Raw genomic sequence first — 22390 nt, forward strand, 5'->3', positions numbered from 1 at the left:
CAGTACAATTACCGCCATCCACAGCCAAATTATTTATCAAATTCTTCGAAGACTTAGCTGTCAATCAGGGAAACTCCCATATACGTGGGAATAAAACGATCCCTGAGGGGTCCAATTAAAGTGAACGCCCCAGACACATGCTGAATTAATATTTCTGTCTAGATAGGTGTATGGGGACAAGCTCCCACAGGCAGTGTCAGATACATACAAATGCAGGTTTTGGTATGATTGACAGGCGCAGCCCTCCCTCGTCAATGGAACTATCAGACATTACCTGAGAGTTTTCCTGGAGGGAATACAAAATGCAGAGCATGCAATCCCGGCTGTTTTCCCCTTGCTAGTTTATGACAACACTAAGAACTTAAAAGCAAGATAATGATCTCTCCCAATAATCCAGGGGTGAAATTACCCTAAAACAAAGCTATTGCATGGTCGATTTCTGCACATTGAGGAGATGTCCCAAACAATTTTCTTTGTTTTTTTTTAAATTAACCACCCCATAAAATTATCACAGCAGCCTGGGTGTGATGCCCAGGATCTCTGCCGTCCAGAATACACTATCAACGCTTAGGTGCCCTTGTGACGAAAAATTACCATCCACATACAATGTCTGCTTCAGACACACACCGACCAGCTGCAACATTAAAACCGCCGACAAGTGAAGTGAATAACACTGATTATCTGGTTACAATGGAACCTGTTAAGGGGTGGGATATATTAGACAGCAAGTGAACAGTCAGTTCATGAAGGTGATTTGCTGGAAGCAGGAAAAACGGGCAAGAGTATGGATCTGAGGGAGGGGCAGAATCTAGTATTTGAAAATGTATTCGGTCCAAATTATTCTCTACAGCTTGTGTGATCCATCACTGCTCAAATACCATTGTTCCTCTGCTGGTGTCCGGAGCCGCTCAGACTACACAAAATCTTTCCGGGGTCTTTTCATGTTGGAGATTATGTGGGGAAAAGGCTGTTTTGCACCATGCGTCCTCTCCAAATGTCCAACCTCTCTGGTATTGCATGGTTATAGTCTCCAAGACGCATTTTTCAGCTTTTCAGACAAAAAATGAATTGTGAGTTTGAACATGTACTTTAAGTGCCTACTGGTTCGCAATAAAAATACTGTCTGAAACAATCTGTGTAAATGTCATTTGTTGACTTTTCCTGGGGTTGAATACTTTTGCAAGCCGCTGTATCAATATCTCCCAGCTGTCCAGAGTTTCACAGGACAGTGCCCATTCCTGGCGATTAAAACTGGTGCGACGTACCGAAAAAGTGGGTGGCATTGTGAAACACGAGGAAGGCGTGAGCAGATCAGAGCGTGGTTTGGACATACCATCGCTGTGGCCTAGATGTTACCAATTTTTGGGACTGTCAGGATGTACGAAGATATATTTTAATTTTATTTTCCTTCAATGGTCAGTAACGCAGATTTGAATTAGTTATTTCATTGCGTACTAGAATTGCACATTGGGGGTTATTTAAAATCCGGAATAAAGGCGGAGGTACTGAGTACAAAACGAGCTTATCGGTCTACCTTGCACATCGTCATTCCCAGCAGATATTTTGCTGGATTGCGATCAGTGTTAGGTATGTTTATGCTGGTAAAAGTAAATATATCACTCCAAAATAGTGCCAACACTTTTAGACTACTCCCCTTAATTACGACATGGCCCTTTAACCTGAAATACTGCACGTTAGAAACTCACGTATATATAAATAATGCAGGTAAGGGACTGACGATTTTGCATGTTTTTATATAGAATAACATTAGTTAACGTGTGTATATAAATGTGCCATAAATGTAACTTGTGATGTCCCTGGTTTCCTAATGCATGGATTGCTGCTGTCTCCACAAGTGTGGGTAACTTATGCACTTTAAGGAACAAGTAAATCAATTTGAGAAACAATATATGGAGGTTTCGCTGTCAAGTTATTATAAGCTACATCCTCCTGCAGCCATGTCCCAGATTACATAAACATGATACCGCTAATCTCTCCATCTCCTAATTCACGATGTGGGTATGTGGAATCTGTCCTCTCAATCTCCGCTTCCATATATCAGTGTGAACGTTATTCATAGCGCTGAAAACGAATGCCAAAAACTCTCACCCCCTCCAGGCATAGATACTGCAGGATGGAATCCCAGCTAACATTATTGTACTTCTACATAGGATACGTCTTGATAAATCAGTCACAAGTCAATGGACCCATATAGGGTTTCCCAGTAAGTTATGTAGCTGCAGGCGGTTAGACTGAAGACAGTTCAATAGCAGCTAAATAGTAAAATGAGAGAGGTATGGTATCATGATCTCTCAGGATATCGTGTTACACAACAGAACTGATGACAAACCTTGGAAGACTCACTGATGGGATAAGTGCATCTAACACTAGGGTCAAGCGGTCGACACAAACTGTTTATGTAACCTCTCTAAGTTCATGGCATAAACCTGTGACTGTTATTTTCAATAAAAAAAACAAGTTGGACGTATGAACTTTGTTTCACATAGTGGGGATTTTGACACCCAATCGTCCTGCATCAGACATCTGTCTGACGAATTCTCCAATCATTAGTCTGTGCTGCCAGGGGAACCCTGCTCTTTCCACTATATAATTCTCAGTCTGTGGCTTCCTGCTACCTCCATTATTATTATTATTATTATTGACGTAGATTTGTAAGGCGCCACAGTGCTCCGGAGCACTCTACAGTAGGGAAAACAGGACATACATAACACAAGGACATACAAGGCAGACAAAATAAATGCATATTTGAAAACAAAGGGTATGGAGGCTCATTAGAGAACTTACAATTTAAGTGGAAGAGTGCACAGCAGGAACAAGAGGAGCGAGTGTGGTTTAGAATGGGAATTGGGACAGTTGTGAGGGTGTATTAGTGTGAGTAGTGCCATTAGGGATAAGATAAGCTTTATAAAAGAGATGGATATTTAGAGAACGCCTAAAGACTTGAAGGCTGTGGAAAATCCTGACTGGGCGTGGTAAGGAATTCCATAAGTGGGGAGCAGCACGAGAGAAGTCTAGTAGGCGCGAGGGAGAGATGGTTACCAGAGATGAGTCAAGGAGAAGGTCAGAGGTAGATCTAAGAGGAGAGGTAGATCGGTCTTATAGTAGAATTTAGGACAGATTGAAGTGTGTATATATGGGTTGCGGGAATGCCAGATAGCAGGAGGTTGCAATAGTCAAGACAGGATAATAAGAGAATGGATAAGAGTTTTGGTAGCATGTTGAGTAAGAAAAGGGCATATTCTGACAATGTTTTTAAGGTGGAATTGACAGGACTGGGAGAGAATCTGGATGTCAGGAATAAAGCAAAGGGTGGAGTCAAGAGTGACACCACGGCAGCGGGCTTGGGAGACTGAAGAAATCATGGTGTCACTGACAGTTCCTCTCCTCACATCATGTCACTGCCCCTGTCACATGCAGCCCTGTCCTCACTAACACATCACTCATCTCTTGATATACTCTGTGCTGCTGGAGGACCCTGCTCCTTCCACTATATAACTCTCCATCCAGAATGAATACTTACAGAATCATGTACAATAAGTTACACCTTTTATGAATCCTCAGCAGACCGCAGTTTTAAAAAAAAACATGCATAAAGGAATAAATAAGATGGGTGTCAGTGTGTTTATTGGGGTGCCTGGGAATACACTATTTTACTGATGATTACTGATGGTTGAAGTGTCTTGTATGTGTTATCTGGAAAGTTCAGATTCAGTTAGGATATTTAAAAAATAAATAAATCAATCTTATAAATCATGTTACAACCCAAATATATATATTTTATAAATGTGATGATTTAAATGAACAGAGATGTCCATCCATATAAGTATTTTACTAGTAAACCTTCCTACAGAGGTCCAATGCTCAGGGCCCTCGCCTTTCAGGAAATGGGCAGCCTTTGGTGGCCACTCTAACAGCTGATTATCCTGCCTTGAGAATTTTGAAACTCCAATGTTAGGACACGTTGTAGCTTCTAATGTGTTGACAGCACAAGTCAACACGGTGATCTCAGAAGAACGGTGTATGGTAGTTCAGCTGCTAATCATGGGGCAACCGCCTTCATTACACCAAGGGGTGCAACGTTGGACTACTGTGTTGGACAACCAAAACTTCAACAATGGTGGGTAATGAGAAAGGCTGGGGGGATTCCAATCTGCATACCCAGACCCCAATTCATAGGGCGAGAGGCCAAGTCCCTTGGCTGGCAGAGGGGGTCCAAGTCACCATCAACTGCAAAGTGTTGGGGCACAGTGGTGGAAGAAGACCTAGATCATCCCTTTACTTTACAGAGGCGCAGCCTCGCTATTCTTCTCTATATACCTGGATATTGCATCCAATCAGAATACACAAAGTCATGGCGGACTCTCTCCACTATTGCACGGGGCTCCTCGCTCTTTGTCTTGGAAACACGATCCAATGGAATACCTTAAAACTAGGGAAAAACTTTTCACAATTCAACCCATGTTTTCATAAAATAAAACTTCTAATGAACATCTTTGGTCTATAATTAGGTCACAATTGTAGGTGACGTATCCAGGACACACTTCAAAGTTAGCACAAACGCTCAGCAGATTTTTCACTGGTAAAAAGCTCTCAATAATCCAACTAGAACAATAGTAATTTCAGCAAGAAACAAGAGCCTCCCGCCATAGATGTTACATGGACGGATAACATTTTTATCGGGATACATGAGGTTGACAGCACATGCGACACAGAAACAGTTAAATAATATGGATTACAATGCAGCGTTGTATTGTGGATACAGCATGACTAATTTTGCCAACCACATCACAGTTCAAAAAATTTATGAGACGTTCTTAGCAACAATAAAATGCCAACTCTCTGGCTTACCGCTCTCCCCCCTCGGGAATAAAAAGAGACAACAGTCATACACAGAATGCGTTTGGCCGCCATGTGATGAACACATAATACGTCAGCATTCCATGGAAAAGAACATTTTAGGACACGGCTCCCTCAACATTCTCACACCCAGAGCGAAGGAGCGAGAGATAATGGAGATAAATATATATAATTTAATGATAGAGTCAAGTACCCTTTGTTCTGAGATGCACAAATGAAAGGTTATTTTTTAAACAATCTACGTGCAACTAAAGTTAAGGTGCATATGCATCAATGGCAGATCCAGGGGGGGGTATCGGGCTCTAGTACCACAATAAATATGTCTGGCCGCCTGATTATGTAGCAGCCTGTTTCTCAGCACCAGGTCCAATCAAAGTGAAGGATGGGCGGGTACCACCAATCAGTGAATGAGGGGTGGGTCCCAGTGTACTGCCGTGATCCTTGTTAAATTCATGAGGAAGCCCTAAATATTTTTTCGCTGGCGGGGGCATCAGTTTTCGCCTGAGATTTTTTTCTACTTAACAAATAGATAACTAAGAGTTAGATATTAAAATGAGCAGCATCCCCAATAATCACACTTACCAAGTTTTTACACCTCCCCTGCGGGATCTGGAGATGAAGTGTGAGGACAAAAGGAGGTGGGGCGCATCATTTTGGACCCGTTATTACACAATAATTTCTATTTTACACGGAGGCGGGCTCAAAATGATGTGATCCACCACAAATCCGGGAGACCTACCTGAAAGTCAAGAGTCTCCAGGACATTCCAGGGCAAGTATGTCAATAATGATCATATGAACATGTATATGAAACTAAATTCATACAAGCAACTTGACATATTGCTTGGCTACCTTTTCCTTCTTGGGATGTTAAAAAAAAAAATCAAAGGAATATCTGATTGGTTGCTGAGCATAGAATATCTGATTGGCTGCTGAGCATAGAGTATCTGATTGGTTGCTGAGCATACCGCCTGACATTTACCCAGGAAGACACTCCCTCATTTCACACTAAGCATACCCAAATCTGCATAACGACCCCCACTCTCCCGCGAGTTCCTCTCCTTTCAGGACACATGAATCTGGACTGTGCTTCTGCAACTGGGACAGAAGATTACAAAAAAGTTTTATGCACCTCCCTGTGCACCAGATTTGATAAAGAGCCCACTCATGTCGTCTCCGAGATTGGAGGGAGTGATCTGTCTGGACCTTTCCGTTATAGCTTCAGCCTCTGCCTTTTCTATGGGCATAGCTCTGGAGTGGAGGCTGCACAGTTCGGGAGGAGCCTCATCTGTCTGTATAAAGGGGATTTACTATTAAACACAGCTGCAAGGTTAGGTCAACACTGAACAATATAATTTAACCTTCATGGAATCATAGATGGAAATTTTAATTTTAGGGTTTAAGTGGGTCCTATAATTACTGTTTAGATGGAAAAATAAACTGCTACCTGTCTAATATAAGTGAACCATTCCCACGCATCACAGGGGGTGCACTTACCGACACAACAACAGATGGGTAGGAACCAATGTTAGCAGTCTGAAGTAAATCGGTTACTTTGCGGGATTCTTCAACATCAGATTCCTTTACCTTAAAACGAAATGAAGAAAATGAGTTAAACTAGATAACAACAACTCCAGCTAACGACAAAAATCCAGAAATCACAGTCTAATGATGGAGAAAATGTAAAAACAAAATATAGAATTTAACAGAATTTATCTAATTTCTATTTTATGCTCACAGACAGCTCCCGCGACTAACACTTAGGGATAGATTTATCGAACCTTCTAAAAAGGTAACGTGGAGGCGTTGCCCATAGCAACCATTCTAGCGATCATTGTCTAGAATGTACTTGATAAATGATAGCTAGAATCTGATTGGTTGCCATGGGCAACGCCTACACGTTTCCTTTTTAGAAGGTTCGATATATCTACCCTTTAGTCTTTATCTACTGTCCCCTCTCACTGAGCAGGAAGATGGGGTCTGCCCTCCCATTCAGGGAGACAGCAATTGATATATGTAGATTGGGAACATAAGTGATAGAAATCGTTCATCCTTTGGCTACTCCCACAATAGGTGGAGCCAGACAATGGAATCCGCCCAGTGAGACAGAACATAGAACACTGACCAATGACTGGAGCTATGGAAACAGAATAATATTGCTTTCTTCCTGTGACTCCCATTGTGACATGTTTTAAATCATAGAACTGACCCTACATTTTACCTGATGGTTTACTATAGAACATGGGGTCCAGTAGAGTAAACATTTTAATATTTTCAATTTTGTAGGAGTTTTTAAATGATTTTGGGGAAAAATGTTTTAAACTGTGCAACAGTTTGCAAATTATCTTCAGTTTTGTGATAGTTATTCATTACATAATGGGAGTGATATAATTTTTGTGTAAGCCAACAATTAACATTAGCTGTGACAACTATAAGAGCTAAGTACAGAATTATTGCAGCTATACATGAAATAAGTTGGATTTTACATGAAATCCAAAGGCTGATTTATTGTACAGGAACCATTGCTCACGGTGCCAATAGGATGAGCTTAGTATCAAGTCAAATCCTTTGTAAGAGGATTCAGTATTTGTTTGAATCCATAAAATATAATATATATATAATATAAATGCAGCATCTCAAAGAGCAAATATATATAATAATTGTTTGTATTTATTTATTTATGTAACTCATAAGAGAGACACATGGAGTAACGGAGAATTTAGGGCAGACAGGATATGCAAGTAATAGAAAGCAATACAAGAATGAGCCAAATATTATATATAACTAGATTTTTGTAAGAAAATACATATTGTGGAGAGAGAGAAGCTGATGATTAAAAATAAGATCTATGAATAACATATGACAAGGGCCATACTGTCAGCAATTCAATGTCATCATCATTTATTTATATATAACGCCAACATATTCCGTAGCGCTTTACAATTGGGGACAAACGTAGTAAATTAATAAACAAACTGGGTAAAACAGACAAAGAGGTGAGAGGGCACTGCTTGTAAGCTATGGGACAATGGGAGTTTGACACATGAAGTTAAGTCTACATTTTGCATTTCGGCCCAGCCAGACTGCAAAGGTAAAAGTGACTCATAAGCTAAATGATCCTGTCACACAACAATGTTGGTCAGGGGGTAGTTGTCTTGTGTGAAATTGTGTAATGGGTGGTAATAGGGTAATGTAGTAAGGTCTTTATTTTCATTGTGGCATTCGTTGGCCACTGACATGGAGGGAAGCAGATATAACTTTGTTCCCTCTGAAGCTGCCGGCTCCTCCATGTTGGTTGTGGGCGGAGTGTGGGCGCCGGGCTGTGATGTCAGACTTCCACTGGCCCGTCCCCCACTCCACACGTGGTAAGAAGCAGGGGAGTGTGATTGGGTCATTGCCTATGCACTGGGGTGTGACCAGGACTGCCTGCTCCTACCATGAGGGTGAATTATTATTTTCAACATAAGTCCTGTGTCATAAATGGGCGAGGACTATTTCTTGAATACATAACGACTGACCGGACTGATCCGAGATGCATAATAAGCCGTGATATCTTTTGTAGCCCTTGAAAGACTTTTAGTACTTAGAGTTACAATAAATGGCTCATGCAAGAGAATTCCACACAAAGTTTACATCCTGACATTTCCATTATAGTGGGTGGAGAACCCGGAACATAAACACATACAGTCACTTCCAATAAAAAATATGGATAATATGAATAAAAGCATAAAGCATAAAGCAACACAACCATTTTATTATCTAATATATACCTACAGTACTTTCTTTTAGCATATATTTTATTATTTTACTATTTTTTTACTATAGAATCATCTATATCATATCAAAACACATTAGTACATACATATTAGTACAAACAACATACATAAATATAATTAATTAGTGATTTTTGTTTTTTTACTTTTATGGGGTTTATTTTCATTCTTTTTTAAAATAAAATCAACTTTTACATGTTACGCACTAATGATAAACATAGTTTATCTTTTTTTTTCCATTATTACATGTTTTTAAATAGTTTTCTTAGGTTTTTTTATTTTTAACACACCCCAAAGTGGTGTGAGATAAAACAGCATATTGGCCTGTTTAACCCGCGTTAAAAGACAATTAAATAGCGTTTAACGCGGTTGCCTCTCACTCACCCTATACTTTCAATAAACCTTCTACTGGAGCGCGATAGGATCGTTTGATGAAAAAAAAAGGCTACATTAAAAATGGAATTGAATCGCGGGTAAAGTTAACCCGCTCGAAAATGATAAAAAAAAAAAGTGTTAAAATGACTTAACGCGGTGTTAAAAAAAAATAAAACTCGCAGTCAATTGAATTTCCCCCCAAGAGACTTATCTGTGAGACACAGAAATATTGCAATTACGTACAGTTAAACTGTAGCGCAATAATGAGTACTGGATGATTACATTTCTTCCAGCACAATGGATACATCGTAAGAATAATATGTTGCGTTGTTTCTTTAACTCACATTGATACAAACAAAGTTGTAGCATTGTCCTTGAAAGATGCTCTGCAAGTCGTGGAGAGTTTTACACATTGATGAGGAAATCGCCTTTACATGCTAGAAAAATAAAACAACAACATAAATAATGTTAATAAAATCTACATTAACAAGATGTGCTAAACACTTCATCGGCTGCCATGGCATAGCCAAACAACTGTTACAACAATGAAACAATGTATCATAAGAGAAGCTAAACTGACTACACCCAGCTGATTTGTGCAGTTGGAATTTACAAGTGTCTGCTACAATCCACAGCAGATAGAAGCTTATACCAGTATTATGTAGTCTAATGAAAGCTATTACCTGGTCACCATGGAATATACCACATATTTTGCACCGTTTCATTAAGTAAGCCCCAACAGGGTCTGTGCATTATTACCATTATTACGGTAGCTTCAACGCCGGCTTTTTGCTCGCTGCTCCCTGAGCAGCGAGCAGAAAGCCGTGTTAAAACTACCATAATAACGGTAATAGTTTTAACCTAGTGGTACTTCGGGGGGAATTGAATTCCCCCCAATGAGTGATAAACAATACTAACTGTAACATTATTAATTAGTGGTGGTGGGCTTTGTGTCTGTTAAAGCTGTTCTAATGTAAAGGAGAATCCAGAAAATCCATCTTCAAAATGCAATGTTTTATATGTTACGTACAAATTTAATATAATTCAGCTTTGCAGTTTATTTTATGTAGATTATAGATATTATGAAAATCATTCTGTTTTAGGGTGCTCCTTGTCTTTGTTTTTTTGATTAGTCTGCACTTATAACCTGTAGGGGCACCGTTGCTACTAATTGTCCATTAACATTTAGGGGTAAATACATTAAGCTGAGAGTTTTCCGGCGGGTTTGAAAAACCAATCAGATTCTAGCTATCATTTATTTAGTACATTCTACAAAATGATAGCTAGAATCTGATTGGTTGCTATAGGCAACATCTCCACTTTTCGAACTCGCCGGAAAACTCTCAGCTGGATCCATTTACCCCTTAGACAGCGACTAAAAGCTTGAATGCAGATGCAGCACATATAAAATTGTCTATTGACGCTGGACGAATCTGCTGCCATAATGTAGCCCAAGCAGTACGATTTCTCCACGCGTAATGTTGACGTTAAACACCAAATGATTGATTAGTTGTATTAACTGACTGCGATATTTGCTGTTGAATCATTGTAAATACATGAGTACAGCATGAAAATCGCCCTGAATGTCAGTGTAAACTGATGAGCTCTTCACAACCTCCAATATTTATAGCATATAGAAAGATTCTACAAATAAGACCTTGAGATGATTTGTGTGAAACAAAAAATTATCGCAAGTGTAAACTTCAGTTAAGTAGATGTGTATATTTCATCTCCGATTATTTTTTATGCAGCTGAGTAGGAAGAATGTTCAGTGATCCAAATCTAAATCCATAAGTTTGCTGACATATACATAGAGTAATTTATTTATTACGGCAATGACCGACATCTAATATACATATCTAGCTATCTATAGATGATGATCAAAGCGGCAGCTGGATCAGACCAGGAATTAAATATACTGTAGCGCGTATTCTGTCTGTCCTCTCTTCTTGTATATGCCCAGGGGGAAATTCAATAACTGAAATCATATGTGAATGTTCTAAACTGTATCTTGTGATACTTAGAGGTGAAATACTCTGTGTGAGAGAAAATATGGGTGGGGTTATGGCCAGGTTTATATATAGGAGAAAGAGGCATTTGCCTATGGTGGGTCACAATAGGGGGGTACAATTAGATCTTAAAGTAAAGGGGTCTGAATTGAACAAAGCTAAACATATTCTAACACAGCATCCAGGTATTCTATGGAGATGAGGGAACTTTTGCTTATCCGACAGAAGATTCCAAATTCAATGAGCCTCAGATTTCATCCGGTCTTCTCTATCCATGCCATAAAAACACAATTTATTGTTCACATCTTTTCACTGTATAATAGACTCAGCATTTCTTGCAAAGCGACTTTGTAAATATGAAGCAAAGTGTTTTCTTTGAAAATATCAAATGTATTTACAATGTTCAACTTTTTAGGGGGCTGCTCCTTCCACTATATAACTCTCAGTCTGTGGCTTCCTGCTGCCACCATTCCCCTACTCACATCATGTCACTGCCCCTGTCACATGCAGCTCTATCCTCACTAACACATCACTCATCTCCTGATATACTCTGTGCTGCTGGGGACCCTGCTCCTTCCACTATATAACTCTCAGTATGTGGCTTCCTGCTGCCTCCATTCCCCTCCTCACATCATGTCACTGCCCCTGTCACATGCAGCCCTGTCCTCACTAACACATCACTCATCTCCTGATATACTCTGTGCTGCTGGGGACCCTGCTCCTTCCACTATATAACGCTCAGTATGTGGCTTCCTGCTGCCTCCATTCCTCTCCTCACATCATGTCACTGTCCCTGTCACATGCAGCTCTGTCCTCACTAACACATCACTCATCTTCTGATATACTCTGTGCTGCTGGGGGACCCTGCTCCTTCCACTATATAACTCTCAGTATGTGGCTTCCTGCTGCCTCCATTCCCCTCCTCACATCATGTCACTGCCCCTGTCACATGCAGCCCTGTCCTCACTAACACATCACTCATCTCCTGATATACTCTGTGCTGCTGAGGACCCTGCTCCTTCCACTATATAACTCTCAGTCTGTGGCTTCCTGCTGCCTCCATTCCCCTCCTCCCATCATGTCACTGCCCCTATCACATGCAGCTCTGTCCTCACTAACACATCACTCATCTCCTGATATACTCTGTGCTGCTGGGGGACCCTGCTCCTTCCACTATATAACTCTCAGTCTGTGGCTTCCTGCTGCCACCATTCCCCTCCTCACATCATGTCACTGTCACATGCAGCCCTGTCCTCACTAACACATCACTCATCTCCTGATATACTCTGTGCTGCTGGGGGACCCTGCTCCTTCCACTATATAACTCTCAGTCTGTGGCTTCCTGCTGCCTCCATTCCCCTCCTCCCATCATGTCACTGCCCCTGTCACATGCAGCTCTGTCCTCACTAACACATACAAAGTGAACAAGTCAATGCCTCCCACACACACTCCTGAAATAATATGTGCTGCTGTGAACATTCCTATGACCTTATTGGCAGTAGGTTGCTCTATTTACACCCACTTCAAAACCAGGGGCACAATGAAAAAGCAACAGATAACTACTGAACACATAAGTATGCTCCGACACTAGTAAACCGACCTTAAAAACACGTCTCCTTACGGATATAGAGCTGTGGAATTGTGGGTGATCACATCTCCGGGCTCAGAGAAAAGCTTTTCTGGATGTGTTATTATCCGGATTAGAAGAGGTAATTAAATTAATAAAGAAAATTCTATTTATGTAACTAATTAGACAATGGATGTAGCCTATGTGGACATTTCGAGTGCATTCATGTTTGTCTAGGACAGATGTACAGATGAGGACACAATTATCTGCTGATTGTTCTTCCCAGTTACTGGATGACATGTTTGTTAATAAAAGAACCGTTTCGCTGCCATTGTTGCATGAATTTCCATTTGGCAAACACAGTGGAAGATAGTTTACAGGGGTCACTTATTTTAAAACACGCTGTTATAGTCAGATTTAATTAGCGTTTGAGCATAAAACCAATGCTGATTAGTTTATTGTACTCAATGTGAGGATTTTCTTTCCTCTGGAAAGCCCCTGCTCGGAATCCTGCTGTTCAGTATCAGGCTGATTTTCGAACTTTTCTGATAAAGATAGTATTTTGTATAGTTTTAACTAAAACTATAAATAAAATGTGTGCAATTAATTATGTTATTTTATTTTCTAATGAGTAAAAACACAGCGAATTATAATTTGGTAGTATTTTGTTTTGTTTTTTCCCTATTAGGTTTTACGGAGAATGTTTACTCACTGGCTAGGGGGCCTATTTGTCGTTGGCCGCAATGATGCGTCTAATATCGCCGCTGTTCGCAGCATTAAGTGATGCTTTTTTTATTATAATATTTAATTTAAGTCATGACGGGACAATGTCCCAGATAAGAGGCTCTCCCGGGGAAGACCAACAATGAAGTGTTACCTTTCTCTGCTCCATCAGTGCACGAGCCCCTATAATTCCGTGCACGCACTACAAACAGTGTTACATAGCTGCTTAGGCAATAAACCAAGACATGCCCCCACCCAACAAAACTACAGTGTCTACCTGTCCCTGCTGAGGACTCCAAATAAATCTGCAGGTGACCCCTATACGTATAGTTGTTAAAGGACAGCCAGGTAAAGGTAGGAGTAGGAGGGAGGCGCCCAATGTTCCCGAAGCATCTGTATTATTTAGGATCCTGTATCTTGTATCATCATCATCACCATTTATTTATATAGCGCCACTAATTCCGCAGCGCTGTACAGAGAACTCACTCACATCAGTCCCTACCCCATTGGAGCTTAGTCTAAATTCCCTAACACACACACAGACTAGGATCAATTTGTAGCAGTCAATTAACCTATTAGTATGTTTTTGGAGTTTGGAAGGAAACCGGAGCACCCAGAGGAAACCCACTGTCACGGGCACTAGGAGTTCTGCCCAGGATTCACCAGTTGACAATGCTTACCAGAGGGGCGGGGTTTTTCACAGCGGTCCTCTGGCAGTAGGGTGAATAGTAGGAACGTATATATAACAGCAGATGGAGAGAAAATGCCAATGGAATAGATGAGAGTCAGTGACTAGCAGCTATACTGGTAGGAGAGTCAGCGACTTGCAGCTGTACTGGTAGGAGAGTAGAGTGGACGTGAACAGGTGAAGGGAGGTAACGGGAGAGTCAGTGGTCTGCGTTTAGCAAGTTGTACCACTGCAGTGAAGGGAAGATTTGTCCAGGTGTAGGTAGGTAACGGGAGAGTCAGTGGTCTGCGTATAGCAAGTTGTACCACTGCTGTGATGAGGTGAGGACTTGTCCAGGTGCGGATAAGTGGAGGAGTGATAAAAGTCTATAACTGTATAAATACAATTGGAGAGCAGAGGAGCTAGTCCCAAACAGATATGCAGCGTCACAGCTAATAGTCTATAGCGGGTATGTATACCGCTGCTGAGTAGAGAGGCTTGTCCAAAGCGGATATGCAGGATAACAACTGATAGTCAATAACAAGTATGCATATCGCTGTTGAGTAGAGAAGCTTGTTCAAACAGATATGCAGCGTAACGGCTAATAGTCTATAGCGGGTATGGATACCGCTGCTGAGTAGAGAAGCTTGTCCAACGAGGATATGCAGGCACAGCAGGAGAGCTGAGAGACTGTAGCAGGTATGGGAACCGCAGGTGAGCAGAGCAGGTAATCCAGCAGACAGCTGAAGACACGAGCAGGACACAGGAGTCAGTAGCGGGTATGGGAACCGCCGATGAGCAGAGCAGGTAATCCAGCAGGAAACTGAAGATACGAGCAGGACACAGGAGACACCTTCAGAGACTCACAGGGAATGAGACTCACAGGGAATGAGACTCACAGGGAATGAGACTCAAGATCAGGCAACGATACCATGGCCACAGGTGCCTTAAATAGGGAGAGGTGATTGATCCACCAACTAGGTTAAAAGCAAGGTCATAAGAGTTCATGGATGCTGCGCATGCGCAGTGCATCAAGATGGCGGACGGCCGCGGCTCAGGACAGGCGCCGGCAGGAAGGATAGAGAACCACGCACCAGCGCAGAGGCACTCACGGTCCGGTGAGCGACACCCACGCAAACACACGGAGAACATACAAACTCCTCACAGATAAAGCCATGGTCAGGAATTGAACTCATGACCCCAGTGCTGTAAGGCAGAAGTGCTAACCACTGAGCCACCGTGCTGCCTATCTTGTATTGTCTAGGAATGGAAGTGCACAGTTTACCGTCTCCAGTAGTCTCTTATGCTCTGCTTGCATGCAATATAGGATGCAAATAGGAGAATATTTTTTATATTTACCAAATGAATGATTGAGCTGTCCCATGTGGCTGTGTAAGGTATGGCTGTGGGTATGTGTGCTTCACTGTCTGTGCAATCAGAAAGAAGAGAAGGATGGGAAAACATTGCTCCATCGTGGTGTTCAAAGCTAATAGAGATTTAGCCAAACAAGTACTGTTTGTACGAGTTGCCAAAGGTGGTGCTAAGTACTGACCAACGGGGACACATACTTATTAAATTACTATATTCAAGTTTGAACAGAACAATTACCATTCTAAAAAATTATAATTATGAGCTCCTTCAGTGTGAAAAAAAAGAAAAAGGAATGGGTGTGAATAAATTTGTTGGCGCTGTATATATATGTACCTTTAAATATCATGTATTAGAACTTCCTGCACACACAAAGGATCCTGTCTGGAATGTATAAAACGGGCATAATACAAATTAAGATGTCATATACAACATGGAGCTTATGCTGTCATGCCAATGACTGTCTACACATAATTGCCGCCATTGTAATAATTGCCGAAACAAATAGTATGTGTATGCGAGAGTAGAAGATACGTCAGGAAATATTAGAAAGAGATTATGAAATTGGCATTTTACGCTTCTCGGGCTGTCAATCTCCTGGTTGCCGGAGGCACTGGCTGTTGGCTCCTGTAGGGAGTGATCGCAGGGTCTGCACTTAGCAGGAAACACTCGTCAAACCAAAGGAGTGATGGGATGAACTGACAGCTCTTTCCCTGTTTCTCCAAGTCCAACCAGCTATTCCGAGATTGTTAGGTAAAGACTGAGCAGCTACACAACAACACATGCCAGGGAGAATCTTTTTGCACATTTAGGGCCTGATTCACATTAGGACGCCAACATTTCAATCTGAGCGGAGGTAGATTCTGCCTATACGTTACTTGCCATATGTAGACACGGCAAACAGACTACAGGATACGCACAAGTGTCTGCTCTATAACAGGTCACATCAGAACACATAAGAAAATTGAAATGATAAAATAAATGAATAACTCTTAACAGTATAATTATAAATTAAAATTATGCATTTTCGAAAAAATATATATTTTTATATTTTTTACATTAAGTACATAAATGAAGAGGTTATTAATGCATACTGTACATACAATAGGCCTCATTCATTAAGGATCCTAACTTGACAAACTTCTTATTTCAGTCTCCTGGACAAAACCATGTTACAATGCAAGGGGTGCAAGCTAGTTTTCTGTTTTGCACATAAGTTAAATACTGGCTGTTTTTTCATGTAGCACACAAACACTTTATAGCTTATTTGTACGCTGAAATTTAAAGTTGATATTTGTGTGCTACATGAAAAAACAGTCAGTATTTAACTTATGTGCAAAACAGAAAACTAATTTGCACCCTTTGCACTGTAACATGGTTTTGTCCAGGAGACTGAAATAAGAAGTTTCTCAAGTTAAGATCCTTAATGAATCAGGCCCAATGTGTTTATATAGTCTATCTTGCTTGCACACACAGGGACTGAGTCAGATAGTGGCACACACAAGTGGTGGTAATCATTTTTACGATTACCCCTATTCAGACATGGAGAAGCCCTCCAAAGAAAATCCGAAATTATGAAAAACCGATGTGAAACTAAACAGACTTACCTGCAACCCGATGCTGGAGATCTCCTATGGGAGCACCATGCTGACAGCAGCTGATTCCGATTGAACAAGTGTTCGGCACTGCAGTCAGATGTCATTGCGACGTCTGTCAATAGCAATTTAAAGCGGCAGACGTAGCGATGACGTCAGCCTGCAGTGCCGAACACTTGTTCAATCAGAACTTTAATATTTGTCTATAATTGTTCTCCTCACAGACTGTTTCAAATATTTCTCAATGGATACCGCTACCTTAAAACAATTTTTTCCCCTGACACCTCGCTAACTATGAGAACCGTTGCCGTCCTCTGTCCAATCAGTCCCTAACTTAGACACTGACACACTAGGGCTAATTTATTAACGCTATACTTAGGTGACCAATTTTCAGACTATTGCACTCATTGTCTAATGTTCCGCTAGACAGATGGGAGCTACCTGCTGATTGGTTGACGTGGGTCAGTACAAACTGTGGACCTAAATGTAATGTAAGTAAATAGGTTGCAGTGTATTTGAGGTTGAGTTCTCCCAAACGGTGGTGGTCATTACTAATTTATATAGGGGGGGCACTAGGTAAAAATTAGTTTTAAGGGGGGTTAGCCTGTAAGATTTTAGCTTTTAGAGGCCACTAGCAGGAAAGAGAAGCGATCGTGCTCAAAATCAATGTAACAGAGCAAAGAATGTATTCAAAGATCACGGACAGCTCAGTCTCACTGTGCGTTGGGTGTCGAGGATCACGAATTTCCAGGTTTCAAAAAATTGTCTTTGGAACCGCCTCTATTGCCAACCTTTGAAAAGGCAATTCCGGGAGATCCCGGTCAGGGGGGGGCGTGGTTTGAGGGCGGAAGGGGACGGGGCGCGGTCCATCACGTAATTTTTGCCCATCCCCGTTTTGTGGCGGGGACGGGGCCAAAATGACGCGATTAACCACGAATCACGTCATTTTGATGGGTAAGTTCCGTATGCGGGATACTTGCCCACTCTCCCGGGAGTCCGGGAGACCTACCCAACTTTCAGGAGTCTCCCGGAAATTTCGGGAAAGTTGGCAAGTATGCTCTATTGCTCAGCATTTACCAACTTCACGGTACAGTCCCACGTGTTCTACAGAATGGATAACACCCACACATGTCTATAAAAATGCTAGTGAACTGTGAAATACAAAAATAAAATCAAAACACACATAAACTCCTTCTACCCGATTTAGTATTCTTACCCCTCCGGTCGTCTTAGATTGTCACTATCTGTCCAGAACTGCTGTACTTACAGGAAGTCCTTTTAATGCGTGTGCAGGCTTCGCTGCTACCTTAAGAATGTAAGCCAGACGCAGCGCTTAAACGTCAGTGGGAGAGGGCCTTTAAACACCAGCAGTTTTAAAAGGCCAACCAAGATGTTATTTTTCAGCACTTAAATCAACATATATGACAATTATTATATACATTGGAAACAAAGATTCAAAAAAATAAATAAAAGAAATGAAAACAAGTCCTTTGGATCCTGTGTTTTAAGCACAGAAATTATTTGTTAGATGTACTACACAGAAACTCTGACTAAATATTTTATGTACCATTCTGAATAGAAAAAAAGTAGCTGAATGCACTAGCGCTTTGTATAAATGCTGCAAAGCCCGGTATTTCTGTTTACAAGCATATGCTAACGGCAATTAAAATAAATTAACGAGGGCCAAAACTATTTTTAGATGTTAGGAAAACAAGGCGTGCATGTCTAGATTCCTTAAAAGATAAAATTAAATTAAAAATGTGCTTTCTATTATTAAATGTAAAATCTGTGTATTTTTTTAGTTTTATTTTTAAGGTTACATTGGGTTGTCAGCGCTTATTGTAATCATTTTAGTTGTCTCAGTGTTCCGATTTTTAAAATGCAATTGGATGTAGGAATTGAACATGTTAAGTAGGAGTTCAATTAATTGACTGTATGGAACTCTGCGGATTGGAAATTGTACACATCAATTGCAGAACATGTTTGTATGAAAGGAGCCTGATTCAATACAAACCTCAGCGGTGCAATGTCCAGAACTTCTAACAACTCTTACTACAACTGCTGTGTATACTGATTACCAGGATCCGTTGTGTGTGTGATATCAGGGGCTGAACCTGGCTGAAAGGAAAGATCTGCCGCCCCCCTTCCCCAATACTTCATATGACCAGTTAGAAGTCACCTCTAAGAAGATATCTGTCACTTAACACCATACTTGTCAACTCTCCCTGCATGTCAGGGAGACTCCCTGAAATAGGGGTGATCTCCCTCACTCCCTGAAGAGTCTGGCATTCTCGCTGATGCTGAGCCAGTACAAGACGTGGTTGGCTTCGCCATCTGTGGCATGATGACACAGTTCAGAAATTGTGTCCTATGTCTATGTATTGATGCATATGAAGGTGGCCATTTTCATGGAGACCAAGATTTAATCAAAGACAGACAGGTAAGACAACATGACTTCAGTAATGGAGACAGAAATGTAAAAGACACTTCAGTCTCTAGAGATTCATTAGCTGCTTTTCTTTAACGCATAGTTGCCTACTCTCCCGGAATGCCCGGGAGACTCCCGCATTTCTGGGAGACTTCCTGGGCTCCCAGGAGAGCAGGGCAACCCAATGTATTTATCAAATGAACAAAGATTTGCCAAACTGTGGGTGTTCCTTTACACTGTGCGCACTCGCAGATCTTGAGCTAACCTCTCTATGTAGTGCGCCAGCCTCTATAACGGTGTACAGACCACCGACCTGTCAATCACCTGGGCAGCAGTGGCTCCCACCACTGGAAGCCACGCATGTGATGTCAGAGGAGGGGAGGGGCTAGTGTTGACAGGCAGAGCAGTGACGGAGCGGTATTAAGCTGCAGACAGCTAATCAGTGTAAGATACCAGGTGGAAGGCTATTGCCTGGTGAAGGTACTTCAACATTTTTAATTGGATCGAAATTTGATTGACTGCTACCGGTTTGATGGCCATGAAGATTTCGCAATATATTCACCTCAATGTATATTTGTGGTTCAAAATTTGTGACTCGTATCCGCCAAGTTTTGCGTTATCATTGTGAAAATATATTTAAATAAGATTTTATTAAGTAATTAAAAAGTATTTTAAACTATTTTTTTTAATCCAAACTGCAAACACTACACAGAGGTCTGCCATGAAGGAAAAAAAAAAAAAAAAGTTAAAATCTACCAATTGAAGCTCACATATAAACGGGCTCAACATGGTCAAACTAGATCCCATTCAACTGTCTAAAATTTATCTCAATTTCCTTTAAAAATGTTCTGACATTTTTCGACTAATTGTCAAATTTGTGTTCGACAAACAGGATCGATCACTGACAGTGCCCAGCGTTGGAAAAACGAGGTGGAGGAGAGTTGTGTGACGCGGTTGTATGATGCGGTTGTATGATGCGGTTGTATGACGCGGTTGTATGACGCGGTTGTATGACGCGGTGAGAGCAGAGAGACAAATTAGATGGAGATAACAGAAGTTACAGAGAAAAGTGAATAACAAAATATCAGAAAAAGAGAAAAGACAGAGGAAGCTGGGAAAGATTATATTAGGACGGTTTAAGCAAACAACGAACAGGAGGAAGGAAGGAAAAGACAGTGAGACTGTGGAAATGAAAAGAAAATGGAAGTTTTTGTAGTGTCTGATAACATATAGCGGCATAATGAATATTCACTGAATGGGTATGTGATGTACATATTGCCTATTAAACAAGTTATTTATCTATTAATTAACACAGTCTTTCATGGAGCATTAAAATGCGAAATATTTATAATTATTACAGCAGGCAATGTTAAAAATAATAATAATCTGATTATAAATCACTCAAAGAATTGTGGAAAAAAACTTTATTGTACATATAACAATTATTAATATAAAGAAAATGGTGAAAAAAGAATAAAGTGTAGGTAATAAAAACAATAAAACAGTTATGTCTGCAATCAGTGTCAATTTAATAAATAAGCCGCATTGTTTTAGTAAAACTACAAGGCAAGAAGAAATGACAAGGTTATAGATAAAGGACGCCTTGTTTAGCTTACATTATACTAGACGTGAGCAAAACATGAGGAATGAAGGTTACTGATTACCTTTATGTGGGGTTTTAGGTTTTCGTGAAGCAGAAATCCAATTTGAATGGCCTCCTCCTTCATATTAGTTATGATGCAGAGATGATTAGAGATGCGCTCTACAGAGAAAGAGATCAAATGTCAAACAAAAATAACAATGTGCATAAATACATATATATGGTATAAACAAAGAACATTCATGTATCAATCTTCAACTCCTCCTTGTTAAAGATGTTCAATTGTCCTGGAGTGGGAGGGGAGAGAACAACCTGTAGCCAATCAGATTATTAGAAATCTCAGGGCAGTATGTCAAGAAACGAGTGTGCTGATCTTGTGGGAGGCATTCACCGGTCCACTTGCGCGATTAAATTAGTGAGGAGAGGGCTGCATGTAACGTGGGCAATGACATGATGTGAGGAGGGGAATGGAGGCAGCAGGAAGCCACAGACTGAGAGTTATATAGTAGAAGGAGCAGGGTCCCCCAACAGCACAGAGTATATCAGGAGATGAGTGATGTGTTAGTGAGGACAGGGCTGCATGTGACAGGTACAGTGACATGATGTGAGGAGGGGAATGGAGGCAGCAGGAAGCCACAGACTGAGAGTTATATAGTGGAAGGAGCAGGGTTTCCAGCAGCACAGAGTATATCAGGAGATGAGTGAGGTGTTAGTGAGGACGGGGCTGTATGTGACAGGGGCAGTGACATGATGTGAGGAGGGGAATGGAGGCAGCAGGAAGTCACAGACTGAGAGTTATATAGTGTAAGGAGCAGGGTCCCCAGCAGCACAGTGTATATCAGGAGATGAGTGATGTGTTAGTGAGGACAGGGCTGCATGTGACAGGTACAGTGACATGATGTGAGGAGGGGAATGGAGGCAGCAGGAAGCCACAGACTGAGAGTTATATAGTGGAAGGAGCAGGGTTTCCAGCAGCACAGAGTATATCAGGAGATGAGTGATGTGTTAGTGAGAACAGGGATGCATGTAACAGGGGCAGTGAACCGATACATGGTTTGGAAGAATTGGGAGCTTGGTCCAATTATTCACAATTTCCTAATTGGGAATGTTGTGAAATATATATCACCATCACAGAAAGTAGATCGAGAGTGTTCTATAAATAATTATCCCTTAATATTTACATTACAGAAATGCACTGGGGGTGTAAAACGCCACTACATATATTAGTGTCACTGTGAACAGCTCTTTTTCTTTCCCAGTGCCGGCTTTGCACCTGGGCCCAGTAGCAGTTACGTGGTTTGCCTGGTTATAGTGATGTCCATGGCTCTGAATTGGGCTCGGTCTGCTCATTTTGCAGAGTTAGGTGGCAAGTGGCATTTTCTCACTCCACATACAAACGGACAAACAC

The 22390-nt window shown here is 41.1% G+C and overlaps 1 protein-coding gene across 1 annotated transcript in view; it reads right to left on the reverse strand.

Annotated features, from left to right (window-relative positions):
• Positions 1-22390, reverse strand: part of CRPPA (CDP-L-ribitol pyrophosphorylase A) — a 167020-nt gene that overhangs the window by 71077 nt on the left and 73553 nt on the right. The window contains exons 6-8 of the mRNA XM_075214069.1: positions 21047-21144; positions 9370-9462; positions 6375-6464 (exon numbers count right to left, since the gene is read on the reverse strand). Coding sequence (XP_075070170.1) covers positions 6375-6464; positions 9370-9462; positions 21047-21144 — 281 coding nt within the window. The remainder of the gene's footprint in view (positions 1-6374; positions 6465-9369; positions 9463-21046; positions 21145-22390) is intronic.

This window comes from Mixophyes fleayi, chromosome 5, assembly GCF_038048845.1.
Source record: "Mixophyes fleayi isolate aMixFle1 chromosome 5, aMixFle1.hap1, whole genome shotgun sequence".
Classification (NCBI taxonomy): domain Eukaryota; kingdom Metazoa; phylum Chordata; class Amphibia; order Anura; family Limnodynastidae; genus Mixophyes; species Mixophyes fleayi.